Genomic DNA, 22275 nt, shown 5'->3' with positions numbered 1-22275 from the left:
AATGGTTTCTTATTGCTGTGATTGCATTTATGGATATAAAATTTGCTGTAAATAACAAAAGATTTATGATAAAGAAATGATCCCTATGAGATTTGGTGTTATTAGTAAACCCAAATAAGACATTTTGAAAACAAAAAGTAAAATCCACATTAATATATTGATCTATAAATTGACCAACATCAACCCAAAAAGTTTTAACATATTCAAAATCCCAAAACAGACGAAATAAATTCTCTGGATATAAACCACAAAAAGAACAGTTAGTTTCAATATCAGAATTAACCCTTGTCAAATAAACATTGGTTGGATAATATCTATGTATAATTTTAAACAAGCCCCAAATACTCCTCCACCTCAGATTCCCCAAGCGACTATTCCAAAAACTAACAGAGTACATATAAGTACTCTACAAACGTAGAGTACTACAAAAGTACAACTCCTACAAACTACTTCCTGGAGAAGTAGTAGAGGCCAGTTCAGTTGTGTCATTTAAGGTAAAATTGGATAGGTATATGGACAGGAAAGGAGTGGAGGGTTATGGGCTGAATGCGGGTAGGTGGGACTAGGTGAGATTAAGAGTTCGGCACGGACTAGGAGGGCCGGAATGGCCTGTTTCCGTGCAGTGATTGTTATATGGTTATATGGTTATACAGAGCAAAGCTACAGAACGGTAACTACACCTGGATCACTGAAAGATCAACCAGAATGCAGAAGACAACAAACTTCGCCAATGCAAATAAACAATGAGAACATGAAATAACAGCAGCGGCTGCCGATAGATGTCCGGTGCTCTCAGCGCTCCCTGTTCAATCTGACAGAACAAGAAACAGTGAGGCACAAAGGTAAACTCGTGTTTCAGAAAATCAGAAATAGAGAAGGCGTGGCAATTCGGCCCCTTGCAACCTTTCTGCCCTTCACTCAGAACATGCTTGACTATTGACCTCAGCACCACTTCCCTGCAACTTCCCATCACCGCTGAGCCCCAGGATATGTCTATTAAATTTAGAAACCTTGTGGAGATAATTGCAATGATTCACTGCACTCTGGGTGAGGAAATTTCTCCTCATCTCAGTCCTGCTGAGTTGTCCTCCGATTTTGAGTCTGTGACCGCTGGTTCCGCACCTTATGGGAAACATCATTCCAGCCCTTCCGCTGTAAATATCCTGTGAGATTGTATTTCTCTAATTCTGAGACAGGAATGTGATCTGTCTCAGTCCAACCACCTCTTATTTCACTCATTTGGAAACAGTCCCAGTACGATGATTTGTTGTGGAAGCATCTCTATGGAGGTGAGGGCAGTTATCCTGTGTTGTTCCACAGCCTGATGGCTGAGGGGTAGTAACTGTTCCTGACCCTGGTGGGGCGAGTCCTGAGGCTCTAGTACCTTCTACCTGATTACAGCAGTGAGAAAAGAGCCTGCCTGTGTGGTAAGCCTGATTACAGCTGCCTGTATCACCGTCCCCTCTGGCCTGACCTATCCGGGACCAAAGGGATCGTGGAGAGTAAATGTTGCACTCTGTCGAGTATCACTGTGATCCGTCCCCTCTGGCCTGCCCTATTCGGGACCAAAAGGAATGTGGAGAGTAACTGTGGTACTCTGTCGAGTATCACTGTGATCCGTCCCCTCTGGCCTGCCCTATCCGGGACCAAAGGGATTGTGGAGAGTAAATGTGGTACTCTGTCGAGTATCGCAGTGATCCGTCCCCTCTGGCCTGCCCTATCTGGGACCAAAGGGATTGTGGAGAGTAAATGTGGTACTCTGTCGAGTATCGCAGTGATCCGTCCCCTCTGGCCTGCCCTATCCGGGACCAAAGGGATTGTGGAGAGTAAATGTGGTACTCTGTCGAGTATTACTGTGGTCCATCCCCTCTGGCCTGCCTCTTATTATTCTTGTCTGTGATTGCAGTGCGACAATCTCTGGCCCAATGTCCCCTCTTTCTACAAACCCCGTTTCTGTCCTTAGCCAAGTGTCCTCTTCATCTGCACCATCCGCACGATCCTGCCACCCATTTTGGGTTCTTCGTTGGGACCCGAACTCGATCTGCTCACTACCGGTTCTCTGTGCACACTCTCGCTTTTCCCCAGTCCATTTAAAGAGTCAATTGCGCTCCCTATACATCAGAATTTATGTCACGTGGGGCCAGGTCTGACACAGTGAATTGAGATTAGTTAACTTAAAGGAGTGGGCAGGCTTGGGTCTGAGACAGTTTAGAAAAGTCTGCACTGCCAGCTGGACATACTGATCTGTCCAGGGGTTTGCCGGCATTGGACTCTCACGTTTCCTTAAAACGAGCTATAAAGTACGCAAGGGATTCTCCTTTTTTCTGTCGGTATCGTGTAAATTCACCAAAATCCGCATGCAGTCGGGCTGTCATTCAAATGGGTTCCCTTACCTCAGTGACCCACCGTGCCATGGCTTGTATTACATCAGCCCCTCTGGTGGCTCCCGGTCACCTTTGGGCATCTGCCTGGGAAAGGGGAACCGAATCCCTGTCCCTGTCTGAAAGGTTCCATATATAACCCTGAGGAGTGGCAAAAGTCCCCGGGCAGGGTCTGGAAAGGGGAACACACTCCCTGTCCCTGCCCGAGAGGTTCCATATATAACCCTGAGTGGCGCAACTCCCCGGGCAGGGTCTGGAAAGGGGAACCCACTCCCTTTTTCAATGAATTCAGATAAAGCCCCTGGTCCGGACGGTTATACTGCTGAATTTTTAAAATCCTTTTCTTCTGTACTAGCTCCTTGGCTTTGTAAAATTTTTAAAGATGCGTTAACTGTAGGTAAATAACCACAATCTTTTTATGATGCCTCCATTTCTCCAATTCTTAAAAAAGATAAAGACCCCACTGAATGTGCATCCTATCGACCAATATCCTTGCTGAATACGGATTCTAAGATTTTTACCAAAATTTTGGCCACTAGATTAGAAAATGCATTACCTCAAATTATCTCAGCAGATCAGACCAGATTTATTAAAAACTGTTATTCATCTTTTAACATTAGAAAATTAATTAATATAATTTATACTTCTTCATCTAAAATACCAAAATGTCATTTCCTTAGATGCTGAAAAGGCGTTCGATAGAGTTGAATGGCTATATTTATTTGATACGTTGCAGAATTTTAATTTTAGCTTGAAATTTATATCATGGATTAAATTAATCTATTATAATCCTTTTGCTTCAGTTCTTACCAATACTCAAAGATCTCCTTTTTTTCAGTTGTCCCGTGGTACGAGGCAAGGCTGTCCTTTAAGTCCTCTAGTATTTGACATTGCTTTGGAACCTTTAGCCGTTGCCATTCGTGAATCACCTAATATTTTTGGTACTACCTGTGGGTAAGGGACTTATAAGTTATCATTATATGCTGATGGTTTGTTACTATACATATCTGACCCTGAGAGATCTATTCCTGATATTTCATCCTTGCTTGCTCAGTTTAGTAGCTTTTCTGGCTACAAACTGAATTTTAATAAGAGTGAATTATTTCCATTAAATATGCAAGTTCCAATTTATAAACACTTACCATTTAAAGTTGTCACAGATCATTTTACTTATTTGGGTATTAAAATTACCAGGAAACATAAAGGTTTATTGAAAGTTAATTTTTTACCTTTAATTGAACAAATCAAGCAACTTGTTACCAGGTGGTCCCCATTATCTCTGTCATTGGTTGGTCGAATTAATACCATCAAGATGATAGTATTACCCAAATTTTTATATTTATTCCAAACATTACCAATTTTTATTCCTAAATCTTTTTTTGATATTATTGACTCCAAAATATCCTCGTATGTGTGGCAGAATAAAAATCCTACATTAAGTAAAAAATATTTACAGAAGCCTAAGAAGGAAGGTGGTTTTGCTTTGCCAAACCTGAGATTTTACTATTGGGCAGTTAATATTCAGTATTTAATATTTTGGACACAAGTATCGGTCATAGTACCTTGCCCACAATGGGTAAATTTGAAGTGTAAATCTGTACAAAACTTCTCATTGTTTTCTATTTTAGGATCTTCGCTTCCTTTTGCTTTATCTAAACCGAATAAACAAATAACTAATCCTATAATTAAACATACATTAAGAATATGGTTTCAATTTTGTAAATTCTTTGGCTTGAATAATCAAGCCCTATTATATCTAACTTCTTTTTCCAGCCCTCTTTTATGGACCAAGCCTTTGTGTTATGGAAAACAAAAGGTATAACATGTTTTCATGATCTATTTTTAGATAACAGTTTTATGTCCTTTGAACAGCTATACAGCCTAAAACTCATTTTTTTTTTAGATACTTGCAAGTTAGAAATTTCTTGAATGTTAGTATTTTCTGAAATTATGTCCAATGGACATTACAGAAAATTTCTAGCTCTGAATCCTTGCCAGAAGGGGTAAGTAGCCATCATTTATCATATGATCATGAAAATACAGCCAGGAGTATCAGAAATAATTAAGAAGGAATGGGAAAAAGAACTTCACTGTCTTATACCCACAGAGCAGTGGGAGAAAATTTTACAATTAGTCAATTCTTCTTCTATTTGTGCTAAACATGCCTAATACAATTTAAGGTTGTTCATAGGACTCACATGTCCAAGGATAAACTCGCTCGATTTCATTCTTATGTTAATGCAACCAGTGACAGATGTCATTCTGAAGTCGCTTCATTGACCCACATGTTCTGGACTTGCCCCTGTTTGCAAAATTATTGGAAAGATCTTTTTGGTATTATTTCAACAGTTCTGAATATCAAATTGCAAACACATCCTATTACTGCAATTTCCGGTTTACCAATGGTGGATAATAGTCTTTTATCCCCCGCCAGCCTGGCGGAAGATTGCATTTGTTACATTAATGGCTAGAAGATCTATCCTATTGAACTGGAAAGAAATTAATCCTCCAACTATATTTCAGTGGTTTTCTCAAACTATTTCTTGTTCGAGTTTAGAAAAAATTACAAGTGTTGTCTTTGTCCCTTCAGTTAAATTTGAAGAAACTTGGAGACCATTTATTCAACATTTTCATATAAGCTAAACTGACTTTTCCTAAACCTTACTTTTATTGTCCTTAATTATTTGGATGGAGGTGCGGAGTTATTGACGCTACTGTGTATAATTGATATAATGCAATGGCCCATGTCGGTTAGGATTTTTTTCATTTTTTTGGGGGGGAGGGTTTCTTATTTTCTCCATTTTTTGTAACCACTATGAGTTTGGGAGGGTATCATCATCTATTTGTATTTATACCTTAACCTATTAATTATGTACTCTCAAGCTCTTTGTATTCATGTTTCATTTATGTTTGTTTAAAATCAATAAAAAGATTTAAATAGAAAGGACTATTCTGAGGAAAGGGTGGAATAGGCGCAACGGGCCGAGTGGCCAGGCATGCTCCTGTTACTTATTTTCTAAAGCACGAGTTTACCTTTGCGCCTTGTTCTCGCTTGGTTTTCAGCCGTTCTGATTGCACAGGGGAGCGGTGAGAGCTCCGGAGGTCCATCGGCAGCCGCTGCGGGGCAGCTCCCGTCACCCAGCAGGAAGGGACGGGTCTGGGAGACAACTCCAGACAACAGGCCCCGATCCTCGGCGGGGAAAGGCCGGGCGCCCTCCGTGTAGCTGAAACATCTCACGGAATCTCCGCTGGTGTCTTCAGCTCTGCCTTCGAAAGGATTCACGACCCGCCGGTGGTGCAGCCGAAACCCGAGGCGCAGCTCCCGGTCTCCGACCTCACTCGGTCCCGGTTCCAAACCCCGGCCCGGCCGGGCGCTCAGCGTCCCGCCCACTGACACCCTCAGCCAATGGGAGCACACTTCTCCCAGCGATGATCGCTGAATGGCTGTGAGTGTGTGAGGACGGGCTGCTGCTCGGAGCTGGAGATGTCAGTCACAGTTTGTTCTCAGAATTAAAGCAAGTTTCCCGAAACTCAAATTGCAAAATAAATTTTATTATCAGAGTCCAGATAAGTCACCACATACAACCCCGAGAAGCATTTTCATGCGGACATACTTAGAAAAAATATAGAATAGTGACCATAACAGAAGCAGGCAGTGAAAGATCAGCCGGAGTGCTGAAGGTAACAAACTGTGCAAATACGGGGAAAAAGCGATAAATAACAAGAGCATGAAATAACCGCAGCGGCTGCTGATGGATCTCCGGAGCTCTCACCGCTCCCCTGTGCAATCCGACAGGCTGAAGGCCAAGGGAGAACAAGGCGCAAAGGTCAACTCGTGATTTAGAAAATAAGAAACAGGAGCAGGCGTTGTCATTCGGCCCGTTGCGCTGTTCTGCCCCTCACTGATCTTTGACCTCAGCGCCACTTTCCTGCAGCGTTCCGAACATCGCCGAGCCCCTAAATATGTCTGTTGAATTTAGAAAACTTGTGGAGAAAACTCCAAATATTCACCGCACTGTGTTGGGGAAATTTCTCCTCATCTCAGTCCTGCTGAGGTGATCTCGGATTTTGAGTCTGTGATCCCTGGTTCCACTGCCCAGCCAGGAGAAACATCATTCCTGCCCCTACCCTGTAAATACCCTGTGAAACTGTGTCTGTCTCAGTCAGGAAGCTTCTCCATGTGAACCTTGTGTTAATGAAATTGGTGACAGTTCTTTCAGACCAGCAGCTTTGACCACAAGAACACCAGACAGTGGTCAGCACGGAATGTCCTGCAGTTACTGCAGGAGAAGGACTGGATGGACACAGTGGAGTGGTTCCCTGAGCAGACAGTCCGGACCATTTGGCAGAATGTCTCATCACCAGATCTCACCAACAGGCACCAGGACCTCACCTGTCTGGCGGCGAGAGGGCCCCTCCCAGTCTGATCCTTGCTGCGTGCCCGGAGATCACTCCCACAGCGCGCTGCCCCGAGATTACTGCAGTGGAGACGAGAGGGTCCCTCCCAGTCTGATCCTTGCTGCATGCCCGGAGATCACTCCCACAGCGCGCTGCCCCGAGATTACTGCATTGGGGACGAGACGGTCACTCGCCTCTTTGCGGACTGTGGGCTGGCGAAGATCTGTGGAGAAAGATGCAAGGGCCTGTGCCACAGCAGCTGCGTGACAGAAGGCTCACTGATCCTCGGGCTGTTCCCAGGACGCGCAGGAAAACGGACAGCGAATGCTGCTGGAAGATCATCAACTCGGGGAAAGACGCTCAAAACTTGTTGGCCTGCCATCAAATCGAGATGTCCGGAGAGCAGGGGTTCCCAACCTGGGGTCCACGGTTACTGGTATTGGTCGATGGCATTAAAAAAAAGTTTACGAAGCCCAGTAGTACGGGAATGCTGCCGACTGACACATTCCAGACTACAGGGACACCATTGGAACTACAGGGATCCTCTACACTGGACAGGGAGTGGCCGGGTTGGCTGAGGAAGCCTCACAGTTATTGTAGTAGTGAACCACCCCGGGGGGACACATGGCTTCTCCTTTCAGCGCAGGACTTCAATCATCTTCCAGAGGAAGGTCCTTCCGACCGCAGGGATGAGGCCTTTGGAGATTCAGCTGACGTTTTTGTCGCTCTGTGTTTTTAAAGAGATGGGGTTGCTGGCCATATGGCCAACCCTCCTCCGCTCGTAGCCGGGCTTAAGACAGTCCATGGCCGCGTTTTCTTATCTGTTGCCCGTTTAATGTGTTTTTGATCCCACACTAACCAGAATTTCCACTGAACACATCCAGCAGCAGAATGTTCATTCCCCGACACTGCAGCGCGCGTAGTGGACACTCGCGGTACTGCAGGGGATCAGCAACTCCCCGAAAGTGAAAGCATTCTGAATCAGGAAGTGCTGGGAGTAAACATGGCTTCGAAAGGACCGGCCGAGAGTTGGACCGAGGAGGCAATTTGTCCCGTCTGCCTGGATTTCTTCACCGATCCGGTTATACTGGAGTGCGGACACAACTTCTGTCGCTCTTGTATCACACTGTGTTGGGAAAGGGAGGAGAGAAACTCCTGCCCGGAATGTAGAGAGGAGTTTGCTGACCGCACCCTCAGGGTGAATCGGGCCTTAGCAAATCTGGCTGAAAAAGCTCGAAATCTAAACCTGAATCCCAAAGGGAAGGAAAGTAAACTTCACTGTGAGGAACATGAGGAAGAACTGAAGCTGTTTTGTGAAACGGACAAGACACTGATCTGTGTGATCTGTGCAGTGGCGGAGGAACACAGAGAGCACCGCTTCAGGCCGATTAAAGAAGCTGTTAAAAACTATATGGTAAAAACTAACGTTAGTTCAATACTTAAAATATTTCCTTTGTCCTACATATCATCACACGAGCTTCCATAACCAACACATCATTCTTTGCTACTTCTGCCATTTCCAACGGGATTCTAGCATCTCTCCGTCACACAGCCCACCTCCGCACCCCGCAACTCTCCGCTCTCCATACGGATCGCGCTCTACGTCCTGTATCTATCCACTCGCTCCTCCCCACTGATCTCCCTCCTGGCACCGACACCTGCAAGCGGGACAAGTGAATCACCTGACTCCTAACCTCCTCCCTCGTCACCATTCAGGGACGCAAACAGCCCAGTTCCTCCCGTTTCCTCCATGGTCGATTGTCCTCTCGTATTAGATTCCTTCTCCTCCAGCCCTTTACCTCTTCCACCTGTCCCCTCCCAGCTTCTCACTTCATCACCCTCCCCCACGCTACCCCTCACATTGTCTCACCCGTCAGCTGTCAGCTGGTTCTCATTCCCAACCTTTTTATTCTGGCTTCTGTCCCGTTCCTTCTCAGTCCTAATGAAGGGTCTCATCCCGAAACACCGACTGTTTATTTCCCCTGAATAGATGCTGCCTGACTCACTGAGTTTCTCCGGCATTTTGTGTGATAATCGGGTTTGATCACCTGTTTCTTTTGATGCATCTTTATTTCTATTTCCTTCACTCTCTGACTTCCAGGATCAGCTAAAATCTTCCTTAGACTCTCTCACAAAAAAGAAATCAGACTTCCAGGAAAAGGAGCAACAACAGAAAGAGAAGATTTCCGGAGTTCGGGTGAGGCTTCCTGAGCGGAATTTCTGATATTACTGTCGGGTTTTGCTCCATTTAATGCAGAATAACAGAGTATCGCAGCTCCAGTGACCTGGGTTCGATCCTGACCTCTGCTGCTGTCTGTGTGGAGTTTGCATGCTCTCCCTGTGACCACGAGGGACTCCGACACATCCCAAGGACATGCTGGATGAATGGCTAATTACCGTTAACCCTGTGAAGGTCGAGGAGGGTGTATGTGAATCAGTTGGCCGTTAATGGGTCAGTGAGGGAGAATAGGTTTCAGGAAAACGTGAGGAAATGGGGTTGACGGGAATGTCTCAGAAGTAGTATGGACCCCAATGGACCGAATGGTCACTTTTATGTCATAAGGAAATACAACACAGCAATGCAGTAAACTAATCTTCACCTTTCATTCGACAGGAACAGTCACACAGCGTTCAGTCCCACATCACATCCCAGTTTGCTGAACTGCGCCAGATTATCACTGAGAAAGAGCAGAGCTCACTCAGGGATCTCAGGGAAGAAGAGAAGAGGATTCTTAATCCAATGGAGAAAAATCTTCAAGAGATTCAAGAGAATATCAGGTTTATTCAGGAGGAAATCTTGAAATTAAAGGAGCAGATGGATCAAAAAGATGGTGTGATATTTCTCAAGGTGAGTTATTAAATTTGAATTTGTTTCTGTCAAATTGAACTAAATGAACAGTGGTATATTTGAAATAAACACAGCACAGCGGCCAATTCTACCAAATCAATTGCCGCTGCTGGTGACCTCACACAGAGTGTTCTCCTTGCATGACGAACCTCCAATCACTCCGCTAATGACATTCGGAGACAGATAATCGATCATTTATCAGCAACATACAATCTTTACGCGATGAATTTTCAGCATAATTAATCGTAAATTAAACTGCAATGAATCGGTCAACGATGTGGACAGTAAGTCCAAGTCTAATCAGATTTGTGTTTTTATTTATTTCAGGAGGAAGCTCATCGGAACAGGAGGTAGGACATGCTCTTTACTGAAACCCTGCACAGATTTGTAAAATAGTTAAAAATTCCAGTTTATCACCAGCAGTTTAATATTTACAGGATTAATGACAATATCCAGGAATTGTCAGTGACAGATGAGGCCCTGCCGGTTGGAAAATTCGTTCACCCCTATTTGTTGAACACAGTGCTGAGAGAAAAACTTGATACCATTAAGCGAGGTAACATTTACAAAGATTCATTTTTCGCTGTTCACGAAACACAGTTATGTTATAAGTTGAAGCAAGGATTGGCTGCGATAATGGACTGAAGGGGAACTGAAGTTTATTCCACATCAACCCCACTCACTGGGAGGCATCACTGTCACATGGTCAGCTGGAGATGTCAGACCCCTGAACACACCAGCACAGGGTCACAATACAACCAATACACAGGACTGGCAGATGAACCATTGTGTCCTGATCCCAGGCATACTGAACTAACACACCATGACATGAATTTGAATCCTACCACAGATGCTGGGAATTTAATACCGACTAAAAACGGGTATCAGTGTGGTGACCGGGATTGTTAGGGAAATACACAAGTCCTGCGTGCCCTGTGAGTGCAGACTCTGACTGACGTAGGAATTCCCTCTTCTGGATCAGCAAATCTCACCGTTGTTAGAGGGAGCAGAGGGGAGCAGTAGTGATCGGGGACTCAATTATTCGGGGAACAGACAGGAGAATCTATGGACAAGAATCAGACACCGGAATGCTATGTTGTCTCCTAGGTGCCAAGGTCAGGGACGTCTCGGATCGCGTCTGCAGCATTTTGGAGAGGGAGGGTCAAGAGCCAGCTATCATTTTGCAACTTGGGACCGATTACATAGGAAGCAAAAGCAAAGAGGTCCTGAAAATAGAATTTGGAGAGCTTGGTAGAAAGCTCCGAAGCAGTACCTCCAGGGTTGTAATTTCTGGATTGCTGCCTGTGCCACGTGCTGGTGAGGGTAGAAACAGGATAATTTGACAGATAAACATGGCTGAGAAGATGGTGCAGGGGGCAGGGCCTCAGGTTCTTGATTCATTGGGATCTCTTCTGGTGGAGGAGTGACCTGCTCAAAAGGGATGGGTTGCACCTGGACCCAACGGAGAACAATATTCTCAGAGAGACAGGTTTCATAGAGCTGTTGGTTAGGGTTTAGACTAATTTGGTGGGGAGGGGGGTTGGAACTGGAGTGAAGGGATAGGACTGATGGTAAAAATGCAAAGATAGCATGCAGTCAGACTGCCAGATAGGGCGGACAGATGAGAGGAGAAAATTGCAGCCAGCAGGGTGAGTATCAGTGCATTAGGGATGCAGAATTTAAAAGGGTAGCAGATACAGTACACAAAGTGTTATATCTCAATGCATGGAGTATGAGAAATAAGGTGGATGATCTTGTTGCACTATTACCGATTGTCAGGTATGATGTTGTGGCCATCACGGAATCGTGGCTGAAGGATGGTTGTAGTTGGGAGATGAATGTCCAAGGTTACACAATGTATCGGAGGAAGGAAGGTCGGGTGAGGGGGTGACGTGGCTCTGCTGGTAAATCAGCACCTACATATGACATAGGATTGAAGATGTTGATTCTTGTGGGCTGAGGTAAGGAACTGCAAAAGTAAAAATGACACTGACAGCAGTCATATACAGGCCTCCCAACAGTCAGTGGGTTGAGGCCCACAGATTACAACTGGAAATAGAAAAGGCTGATGAAAAGGATAATGTTATGATAATCATGGGAGATTTCAACATGTAGGTCAATTGGGAAAATCAGGTTGGTAAAGGATCTCAAGAGAGTGAGTTTGTTGAATGCAATGTGATGGCTTTCTAGAGCAGTTTGTCGTTGAGCCTACTCGGGGAACAGCTCTACTGGATTGGGTGTTATGTATTGAACCAGAGGTGAGTAGTTAAAAGAAACCTTAGGAAGCAGTGCTCACAACATGACTGAGTTCAACTTGAAATTTGATAAGGAGAAAGTGAAGTCTGACATTATAGTATTTCAGAGGAGTGAAAGAAATTACAGTGGTCTGAGAGAGGAGTTAGCCAAAGCAAATTGGAAGGAGATGCTGGCAGGGATGAGAGCAGAGCAGAAATGGTGTCAGTTTCTGGGAAATTGAGAAAGGTGAAGGTTAGATGTATTCCAAAAATAAATAAATACTCAAATGGCAAAATAGTAAAACCGTGGCTGACAAGGGAAGAAAAGTTAATGTAAAGGCAAAAGAGAGGGAATACAACTAAACAAAAATTAGCAGGAAGACGGAGGATTGGGAAGCTTTTAAATACCTACAGAGAGGAACTGAAAGAATGATTGGGATGAAAAAAATAAACAAGAAATTGATTTGAATTCAATTGACTTCATTACTTACATCCTTCATATACATGAGGATTAAAAATCTTTATGTTACATCTCCGTCTAAATGTGCAATGTGCAATTTATAGTAATTTATGATGAATAATATGTACAACAGACTGGTTAATATAACATAGAAATTCAGTTGTGTCAGCATGAGTTAATCAGTCTGATGGCCTGGTTGAAGAAGCTGTCCCAGAGCCTGTTGCTCCTGGCTTTTAATCTGTGGTTTAGATAGCATTCAATCCAAGTGCAGGGATGTGATGCTGAGGCTTCATAAGGCACTGGTGAAGCCTCACCTTGAGTATTGTGAACAGTTTTGGGCTCCTCATCTAAGAAAAGATGTGCTGGCATTGCAGAAGGTTAATTTCATAAGGATGTTTCCAGGAATGAAAGGGTTATCATACAAGGAATGTTTGATAGCTCTGAGTCTGTACTCGCTGGAATTTAGAAAGATGAGGGGGGATCTCATTGAAACCTTTCGAATGTTGAAAGGCCCAGACAGAGTTGATGTGGAAAGGATGTTTCCCATGGTGGTGGAGTTTAGGACAAGAGGGCACTACCTCAAGATAGAGGGGGGTCTATTTAAAACAGATGCGAAGAAATTTGAGCCAGCGGCTGGTGAATTTGTGGAACTTGTTGTGTGTATTTCAGGCAGAGCTTGATAGGTTCTAGATTGGACACAGCATAAAAGGTTACGGGGAGAAGACCAGGGAGTGCGGCTGAGGAGGGAAAAAAAGGATCAGCCATGATTGAATGGCAGAGCAGTCTCGATAGGCAAATGGCCTAATTCTGCTCCTATGTCTTATGGTGATCAGACCACTACATTGAAGCATTGTGAGAATGAGCTCGGACACACCAACAAGCATTGACATGGGTCAAGATTTCATCTCGGGAGAAGCACACACAGCATAACCGGCCTGGCAAAGCTCCCTCACACACATACACAGGAATGACTGGCAGATTGTAGTCAGAGCCTCAGCAATGTACTTTGTTATTTCCCTCAGTAACCTGGAAACTAATCTCCTCAGAGACAGTCATTTATTCATTTAAACAACTCAATTAAGTGTGACACACGGCCACAGAAATAGGCACAAATTCCCATTTAGGATTGAAATCTGCCGTCCTTACCCAGTCTGTCTGTTCTGTGGAACTGAGCTGCTCTCTGACGTGACGTCACATCAACACTTCACAGACAGACTCCGGGGTGAGATTCCTCAGGAGGATGATCTGGGAGGGTTTGATGGATGTTGAACTCACGGCCCACTTCATCAATCTGCAAGACTAAGATGTCTTCTTGAGCATGGCCCATTTGTGTGTGTTTGCCCCCCCCCCCATCCCTCTAACCATTTCCCATCTGTGTACCTGCCCAAATTTATTTTAAAATATTTTATTTTTACCTGTTTCTGCAGCGTCTGAGCACATATTCCATTTACCAACCTCCCTCATTTACCCGATAGACCACTCAGAAAAATTTCCTGTCTCACTTTCAATCTGAGGCCTCTGGTTCTGTACTCCCATTTCTTGGAAAAAGAAACCTTATTTAAGCTCCTTATGAATTATTTACCTCGATAAGGGGTCATACCTGAACATCCTACACTACAGCTGAATAGCCCAAGCTTATCCACTCTCTGCTTTTAACCCAAGCCCCCAGTCCAGGTAACATCCTCCTGAAGCCTCCTGACCAGTGTAATGATATCCTCCCGATATTCGGGAACCGGAAATGCAGACAATGCTCCAAGTGTGGTCTATCATCGACATCAAAGGCCTTGCTGAATTTCATGTGGACAGTGTGGAATAGGCTGATGAATACAGGACTGAAGGTGTTTTTTTAGATTGGGACAAGAAGGGCGGCGTGGGAGCTAAATTCTGAAGGAAGGCAGTTCTGTAAAAAACTTTGCGTACAAGAACGGCAAGACTGCGCAGGACAGTGCCGAGAGTTGAAAAAGATGACCACCCTATACAGCGGGCAGCGGAGTGGGTGGCAGCAGAGTGTAGGGCTTTGGCTCAACGGGCTTAGGCGGTAACGGGAAGAGGCGAGAGCGAGGCACCGACTCTTTTTCTCCCCTTGGCAAATCGGTCCGGACGGACGGGGGAACAGCAGGGCACATTAGCTACCGGTTTAAAAAGTTCGTGTGTTTGGCGAAGTAAGTGGGTGAGTTGACCTATCTTTCTTTGTTTCATTCCTGTAGAATTAGGTAGCATGTCTGCAGGGTTAGTGCTTTGTTCAGGGTGTCAGATGTGGGAATCCTGGGAGACCTCCAGCCTCCCTGATAGCCACATCTGCACCAGGTAAACCGAGATTCAGCTCCTCGGAGACCGTGTTAGGGATCTGGAGCTGCAGCTTGATGACCTACTGCTTATTAGAGAAAATGGTGAGGTGATAGACAGGAGCTACAGGGAGGTAGTCATCCCTAGGCTACAGGGGTCAGAAAACTGGGTGACTATCAGGAGAGGGAAGGGAAATGCCCGGATAGTGGAGAGCACCCCTGTGGCTGCCCCTCTCAGCAACAAGTATATCGTTTTGGATGCTGTTGAGGGGGATGACCTGACAGGGGACGGCCACGGTGACCGGGTCTCTGGCACTGAGCCTGGCGCTGTTGTGCAGGAGGGAAGGAGGAGAAGAGGAATGCGGTAGTCATAGGGGAACGGACCGGAGATTCTGTGAGCCTGGTAGAGATACCCGCATGGTGTGCTGCCTCCCAGGTGCCAGGGTACGGGATGTCTCGGATCGGGTCCAGAATATTCTGAAGGGAGAGGGTGAGCAGCCAGCTGTCTTGGTACATGTTGGTACCAATGACATAGAGAGGAAAAGAGAGGAGGTCCTGAAGAGAGTTTTCCAGGAGTTAGGAAGGAAGCTGAGAAGCAGGACCTCCAGGGTAGTAATCTCAGGATTGCTACCTGTGCCACGTGCTAGCGAGGACAAGAATAGTAGGATCAGGCTGATGAATGCGTGGCTGAGAGACTGGCGCAGGGGGCAGGGCTTCAGATTCTTGGATCATTGGGATCTCTTCTGAGGGAAGTATTACCTGTTCAAAAAGGACGGGTTACACCTGAACCATAGCGGGAATGTTTAATAGAGCTGTTAGGGAGGGTTTAAACTAATTTGGCAGGGGGATGGGAAACCCGAATGATAGAGTAGAGGAGGGGGAAAACAGAAATAAATCTAAGATAGTGAGTAGTAAAGATGTCAGGAAGGATAGGCAGGTGATGGGGCAAATTTGCAGCCACTGGGATGAGTTGCAGTGCAATCAAACAAAAAGTATCAAATACTGGACTTAAGGTGTTATACTTAAATACACACAGCATAAGGAATAAGGTGGATGATCTTGTCGTACAGATACAGATTGGCAGGTATAATTTTGTGGCCATCACTGAGATGTGGGTAAAGGATGCATGTCTCTGAGAGCTGAATGTCCAAGGATACACGGTGTATCGGAAGGATAGCCAGGTAGGCAGAGGGGGTGGCATGGCTTTATTGGTAAGAAATGATATTAAATTAGAAAGAGGTGACGTAGGATCGGAAGAATCTTTATGGGTTGAGCTAAGAAATCGCAGGGGTAAAAGGACCCTGATGGCAGTTATCTACAGGCCTCCTAACAGCTGCAGTGAGGTGGACTACAAATTACAACAGGAAATAGAAAAGGCTTGCCAGAAGGGCAGTGTTATGATAATTGTGGGGGATTTTAACATGCGAGTGGATTGGGAAAATCAGGTCGACAATGGATCTCAAGAGAGAGAATTTGTAGAATGTCTACGAGATGGCTTTTCTGAACAGCTTGTTGTTGAGCCGACTAGGGGATCAGAGGTACTGGATTGGATATTGTGTAATGAACCAGAGGTGATTAGAGAGATTGAGGTGAAGGAACCGTTAGGAGGCAGTGATCGTAACATGATTGAGTTCACTGTGAAATTTGAGAAAGAGAAGCTGAAATCCGATGTGTCGGTACTTCAGTGGAGTAAAGGAAATTACAGTAGCACGAGAGAGAAACTGGCCAAATTTGACTGGAAAGGGACACTAGCGGGAGGACAGCAGAGCAGCAGTGGCTGGAGTTTATGTGAGAAGTGAGGAAGGTGCAAGACAGATATATTCCAAAAAGTTAGAAATTTTCGAATGGAAAAAGGATGCAACCGTGGCTGACAAGAGAAGTGAAAGACAAAGTAAAAGCAAAGGAGATGGCATTCAAGGAAACAAAAATTAGTGGGAAGACAGAGGATTGGGAAGTTTTTAAAAGGTTACAAAAGGAAACTAAGAAGGCCATTAAGAGGAAAAAAGATGAACTATAAAAAGAAGCTAGCAAATAATATCAAAGAAGATACTAAAAGCTTTTTCAAGTAAATAACGAATAAAAAACAGGTGAGAGTGGATACAGGACCGATAGAAAATGATGCTGGAGAAATTGTAATGGGAGATAAGGAGATGGCTGAGGAACTGAATCCTCACTGAGGAAGATATCAGCAGTACACCGGACACTCAAGGGTGTCAGTGAAGAGAAGTGTGCGCAGTCACAATTACGACAGAGAAAGTACTCAGGAAGCTGAATAGTCTAAGGGTAGATAAATCTCCAGGACCAGATGGAATGCACCCTTGTGTTTTGAAGGAAGTAGCTGTGGAGATCGCGGAGGCATTAGCAATGATCTTTCAAAAGTCAGGATTCTGGCATGGTTCCGCAGGAGTGGAAGATTGTAAATGCCACTCTGGTATTTAAGAAAGGGGCAAGGAAGCAAAAAGTAAATTATAGACCTGTTAGCTTGAGAAATGGTTGGGAAGTTTCTGGAGTCAATTGTCAAGGATGAGGTTCCGGAGTACCTGGAGGCATATGACAAGATAGGCCAAACTCAGCATGGTTTCCTTAAAGGAAAATCCTGCCTGACAAACCCATTGAAATTTTTTGAGGAGATTACAAGTAGGCTAGACAAGGGAGATGCAGTGGATATTGTGTATTTGAATTTTCAGAAGGCCTTTGACAAGGTGCCACACATGAGGCTGCTAAACAAGATAAGAGCCCATGGAATTACTGGAAAGTTACATATGTGGATAGAGCGTTGGCTGATTGGCAGGAAACAGAGAGTGGGAATAAAGGATCCCATTCTGGTTGTCTGCCAGTTACCAGTGGTGTTCCACAGTGGTCCGTGTTGGGGCCGCTTCTTTTTACGTTGTACATCAACGATTTGGATTATGGAATAGATAGCTTTGTGGCTAAGTTTGCTGATGATACAAAGATAGGTGGAAGGGACGGTAGTGCTGAGGAAACAGAGAGTCTGCAGAGAGACTTGGATAGATTAGGAGAATGGTCAAAGAAGTGGCAAATGAAATACAATTTTGAAAAGTGTATAGTCATGCACGTTGGTAGAAGAAATAAACGGACAGACTATTATTTAAATGGAGAGAAAATTCAAAGTCCTGAGATGCAATGGGACTTGGGAGTGCTCATGCAGGATACCCTTAAGGTTAACCTCCAGGTTGAGTCGGTGGTGAAGAAGGCGAATGCAATGTTGGCATTCATTTCTAAAGGAATAGAGTATAGGAGCAGGGATGTGATGTTGAGGCTCTATAAGGAACTGGTAAGACCTCACTTGGAATACTGTGTGCAGTTTTGGGCTCCTTATTTAAGAATGGATGTTTTGACATTGGAGAGGGTTCAGAGAAGATTCACCAGAATGATTCCGGGAATGAGAGGGTTAACATATGAGGAACATTTGACCGCTCTTGGACTGAACTCCGTGGAGTTTAGAAGAATGAGGGGGAGCCTCACAGAAACATGTCGAATGTTAAAAGGCATGGACAGAGTGGATGTGGCAAAGTTGTTTCCCATGGTGGGGGAGTCTAGTACGAGAGAGCATGACTTAAGGATTGAAGGGTGCCCATTCAGAAAAGAGATGCAAAGAAATTTTTTTAGCCAGAAGGTGGTGAATCTGTGAATTTCTTGCGGCAATGGAAGCCAAGTCATTGGGTGTATTTAAGACAGAGATTGATAGGTATGTGAGTAGCCAGGGCATCAAAGGTCATGGTGAGAAGGTGGGGGAGTGGGACTAAATGGGAGAATTGATCAGCTGATGATAAAATGGTGGAGCAGATTCGAAGGGCCGAATGGCCGGCTTCTGCTGCTTTGTCTTATGGTCTTATTTGAATGCACCAGTATACGGAATAAGTATCTTGTAGCACAGGTAGAGTTTGGCAGGTACAAACTTAGGCAGGTATGACTTTGGTCGAAGGAATAAAGGCATAGACAATTCTGTAAACAGGGCGAAATTCAAAAATCAAAGTTGCAAAGGGACATGGGTGTCCTTGTGCAGGATTCCCTGAAGGTTAACTTGCAGTTTGTGTCAGTGGTAAGATTGGCAAACTCAATGTTTGCTTTCATTTCGGGAGGATTAGAGTACAAGAGCAAGGATGTAATTCTGAGGTTTTATAAGGCATTGCTCAGACCACACTTGGAGTATTGTGAGCAGTTTTGGGTCCCTTCTATCGGAAAACATGTACTGGCATTGGAGGGGGTGCAGAAGATTCACAAGAATAATTCCGGGAATGAAAGAGTTAACATATGAGGAGTGTTTGATGGTTCTGGGCCTGTACTCATGGGAGTTTAGAAGAATGGCTGATTTATTATCCCACTCAACCCTATTCTCCTGCCTCCTCCCCATAACTTTTGAGACTCTGACTGATCAAGAAGTTTATTTATTAACTTCTGCTTTAAAAATCAAGCAGGAGAAAATATGCAGATGCTGGTAATCCAAGCTGCACAGGTCCTGATGAAGGGTCTCGCCAGATCTCTGTGAAACCTGTCTGGAGAGAGTTGATGTTGGGAGGATGTGGGTGGGTCGAGAACGGTAAGCACAGCCTCCGACTACAGAGATGAGGAGGAATTCCTTTATCCACAGGATAGTGAATCTGCCACAGGCAGCTGTGGAGGCCAAATAATTGAGTATATTTAAAGCAGAGTAACACACACAAATTGTTCGGGGAACAGCAGTCCGGAAAGTTTCTATGGAAAAGAATAAACAGTCCACGGTTTAGACTGAAACAGTTCATCAGGACCTGTTTTGCTTAAGGGTTCCTGCAAATTCATCCCCTGTCTAAATAAGGGGCTGCGAGGGATGGGGTTCTGGGAAAGGGGACAAAGTCATCCTCATCTCCCATCTTTGCCCCCTCCAGCTTCTCATAACGTCTACACACACAGTTCACCCACGGGCTTTCCACCACTCCCCCTCCTGGTTCGATGTGCCATTCATCTCTCCCCTACTGGTTCCCATTATCACCTCCTTTACTGTCTCAAACCATCACACTGCCCCACTTCACACTCACAAATGAATGTGAACATTGTATGACGGGTCTGTTCCTGTGCTGTACTGCTCTATGTTCTCTGTTCCCAGTTTCGAAGAATGAGAGATCTCATGGAAACACAAAATTCTTTCAGGAGTCAACAGGCAGGAGTGAGGGAGGATGTTTCCCCTGTCTGAGGAGTCAAGGGCCAGGGGTCTCTCTGCTCTCCGTCCAGCGGAAACCCCCCCCCCCCGATCCCCGGGGCCGCGCCGCCCGTCTCCCCCCGATCCCCGGGGCCGCGCTGCCCGAGTCTCCTCCCGATCCCCGGGGCCGCGCTGCCCGAGTCTCCCCCCGATCCCCGGGGCCGCGCCGCCCGTCTCCCCCCCCCCCCCCGATCCCCGGGGCCGCGCTGCCCGAGTCTCCCCCCGATCCCCGGGGCCGCGCTGCCCGAGTCTCCCCCCGATCCCTGGGGCCGCGCTGCCCGAGTCTCCCCCCGATCCCCGGGGCCGCGCCGCCCGACTCTCCCCCCCCCCCCCGATCCCCGGGGCCGCGCCGCCCGTCTCCCCCCCCCCCCCGATCCCCGGGGCCGCGCTGCCCGAGTCTCCCCCCGATCCCCGGGGCCGCGCTGTCCGAGTCTCCTCCCGATCCCCGGGGCCGCGCTGTCCGAGTCTCACCCCGATCCGCGGAACCGCGCTGCCCGAGTCTCCTCCCGATCCCCGGGGCCGCGCTGTCCGAGTCTCCTCCCGATCCCCGGGGCCGCGCTGCCCGAGTCTCCTCCCGATCACCGGGGCCGCGCTGCCCGATTCTCCTCCCGATCCCCGGGGCCGCGCTGCCCGAGTCTCACCCCACCCCGCCCCCCCCCGATCCCCGGGGCCGCGCTGCCCGAGTCTCCTCCCGATCCCCGGGGCCGCGCTGCCCGAGTCTCACCCCACCCCCCACCCCCCGATCCCCGGGGCCGCGCTGCCCGAGTCTCACCTGCCCGATCCCCGGGACCGCGCTGCCCGAGTCTCCCCCCGATCCCGGGGCCGCGCTGCCCGAGTCTCCCCCCCAATCCCCGGGACCGCGCTGCCCGAGTCTCCCCCCCAATCCCCGGGACCGCGCTGTCCGAGTCTCCCCCCGATCCTCGGGGCCGCGCTGCCCGAGTCTCCCCCCGATCCCCGGGGCCGCGCTGCCCGAGTCTCCCCCCGAACCCCTGGGGCCGCGCTGCCCGAGTCTCACCCGCCCGATCCCCGGGACCGCGCTGCCCGAGTCTCCCCCCGATCCCGGGGCCGCGCTGCCCGAGTCTCCCCCCCAATCCCCGGGGCCGCGCTGCCCGAGTCTCCCCCCGATCACCGGGGCCGCGCTGCCCGATTCTCCCCCCCCGATCCCCGGGGCCGCGCATTCCGAATCTCACCCCGATCCCCGGGGACGCGCTGCCCGATTCTCCCCCCGATCCCCGGGGCCGCGCTGCCCGAGTCTCCCCCCGATCCCCGGGGCCCCGCTGCCCGAGTCTCCCCCCGATCCCCGGGGCCGCGCTGTCCGAGTCTCCCCCCGATCCCCGGGGCCGCGCTGCCCGAGTCTCCCCCCGATCCCCTGGGCCGCGCATTCCGAGTCTCCCCCCGATCCCCGGGGCCGCGCTGCCCGAGTCTCCCCCCGATCCCCGGGGCCGCGCCGCCCGAGTCTCCCCACCCGATCCCCGGGGCCGCGCTGCCCGAGTCTCCCCCCGATCCCTGGGACCGCGCTGCCCGAGTCTCCCACGAACCCCGGGACCGCGCTGCCCGTGTCTCCCCCGATCCCCGGGGCCGCGCTGCCCGAGTCTCCCCCCGATCTCCGGGGCCGCGCTGCCCGAGTCTCCCCCGATCCCCGGGGCCGCGCTGCCCGAGTCTCCCCCCGATCCCCGGGGCCGCGCTGTCCGAGTCTCCCCCCCGATCCCCGGGGACTCTCTAATTCTCTGCTTCTCCCCCCAGTCTCTGTCACCCTGGATGTGGAAACGGCGCATCCGCGGCTCGAGGTGTCTGAGGATCGGAAGTGTGTGAGATATACCGGGACCCGGAGGAATCTCCCTGACACCGGGAAGAGATTTACATTCTGGGAATGTGTGCTGGGATCGGAGGGATTCACATCGGGGAGACATTACTGGGAGGTGGAGGTGACGGGGAATCGGCGCTGGTGTCTGGGAGTCGCCGCAGAGTCTGTGGAGAGGAAGAGAGGGGTCAGACTGAGACCGGAGACCGGATTCTGGATCATCAGGCGGTATTGTGACGTGTTATATCGGGATTATGACGTGTCCGGTGTCCCCTCCCCCGGGGCCCGTCTCCCTGCCGGTCCCATCCCCGGGAGGGTGGGAGTTTATCTCAGTTACGAGTCCGGGACAGTTTCATTTTACAACGCGGAGACCAAGTCCCATCTCCACACCTTCACTGGGAATAAATTCACGGGGAAACTTTATCCTTTCTTCGCGACCGGGGATGGAAACCAGTGGCTGAGAATCTGCTCCGGATCCGCTCCGGGTCTGTAAACGGGTCGGGTCCCGGGACCGGCGTCAGGAGTAAAGTCCCTGTAAATATAAATATGCGGAGAGTGCAGCTAAATACGTGGCTAAGGAGATGGTGCAGGAGGGAGGGCTTCATGTTTCTGGACAATTGGGCTTTGTTCCCGGGAAGGTGGGGCCTGTTCCGACGGGTCGGTTTGCCCCT

The 22275-nt window shown here is 47.9% G+C and overlaps 1 protein-coding gene across 1 annotated transcript; it reads left to right on the top strand.

Moving 5' to 3' along the window:
* The first annotated feature begins 5821 nt into the window (after positions 1–5821).
* Positions 5822–22260, top strand: LOC140720527 (zinc-binding protein A33-like). The gene is made up of 6 exons (XM_073035370.1): positions 5822–5827; positions 8881–8976; positions 9394–9627; positions 9955–9977; positions 10065–10183; positions 21547–22260. The coding sequence occupies exons 1-6, from the start codon at positions 5822–5824 to the stop codon at positions 22095–22097; spliced, it is 1029 nt and encodes a 342-aa protein (XP_072891471.1). The 3' UTR covers positions 22098–22260.
* Positions 22261–22275: the final 15 nt, after the last annotated feature.

Source organism: Hemitrygon akajei, unplaced genomic scaffold (assembly GCF_048418815.1).
Source record: "Hemitrygon akajei unplaced genomic scaffold, sHemAka1.3 Scf000044, whole genome shotgun sequence".
Taxonomy (NCBI): Eukaryota; Metazoa; Chordata; class Chondrichthyes; order Myliobatiformes; family Dasyatidae; genus Hemitrygon; species Hemitrygon akajei.
This window is presented reverse-complemented; position numbering and strand designations above follow the sequence as displayed.

What these genes read in the sequence shown, in the direction of transcription:
- LOC140720527 (XM_073035370.1), top strand. An exon ending in GAAGCTCATCGGAACAGGAG is followed by an intron (nt 9,978 to 10,064) that starts GTAGGACATGCT and finishes TAATATTTACAG; the next exon opens with GATTAATGACAATATCCAGG. An exon ending in ACTTGATACCATTAAGCGAG is followed by an intron (nt 10,184 to 21,546) that starts GTAACATTTACA and finishes TTCTCCCCCCAG; the next exon opens with TCTCTGTCACCCTGGATGTG.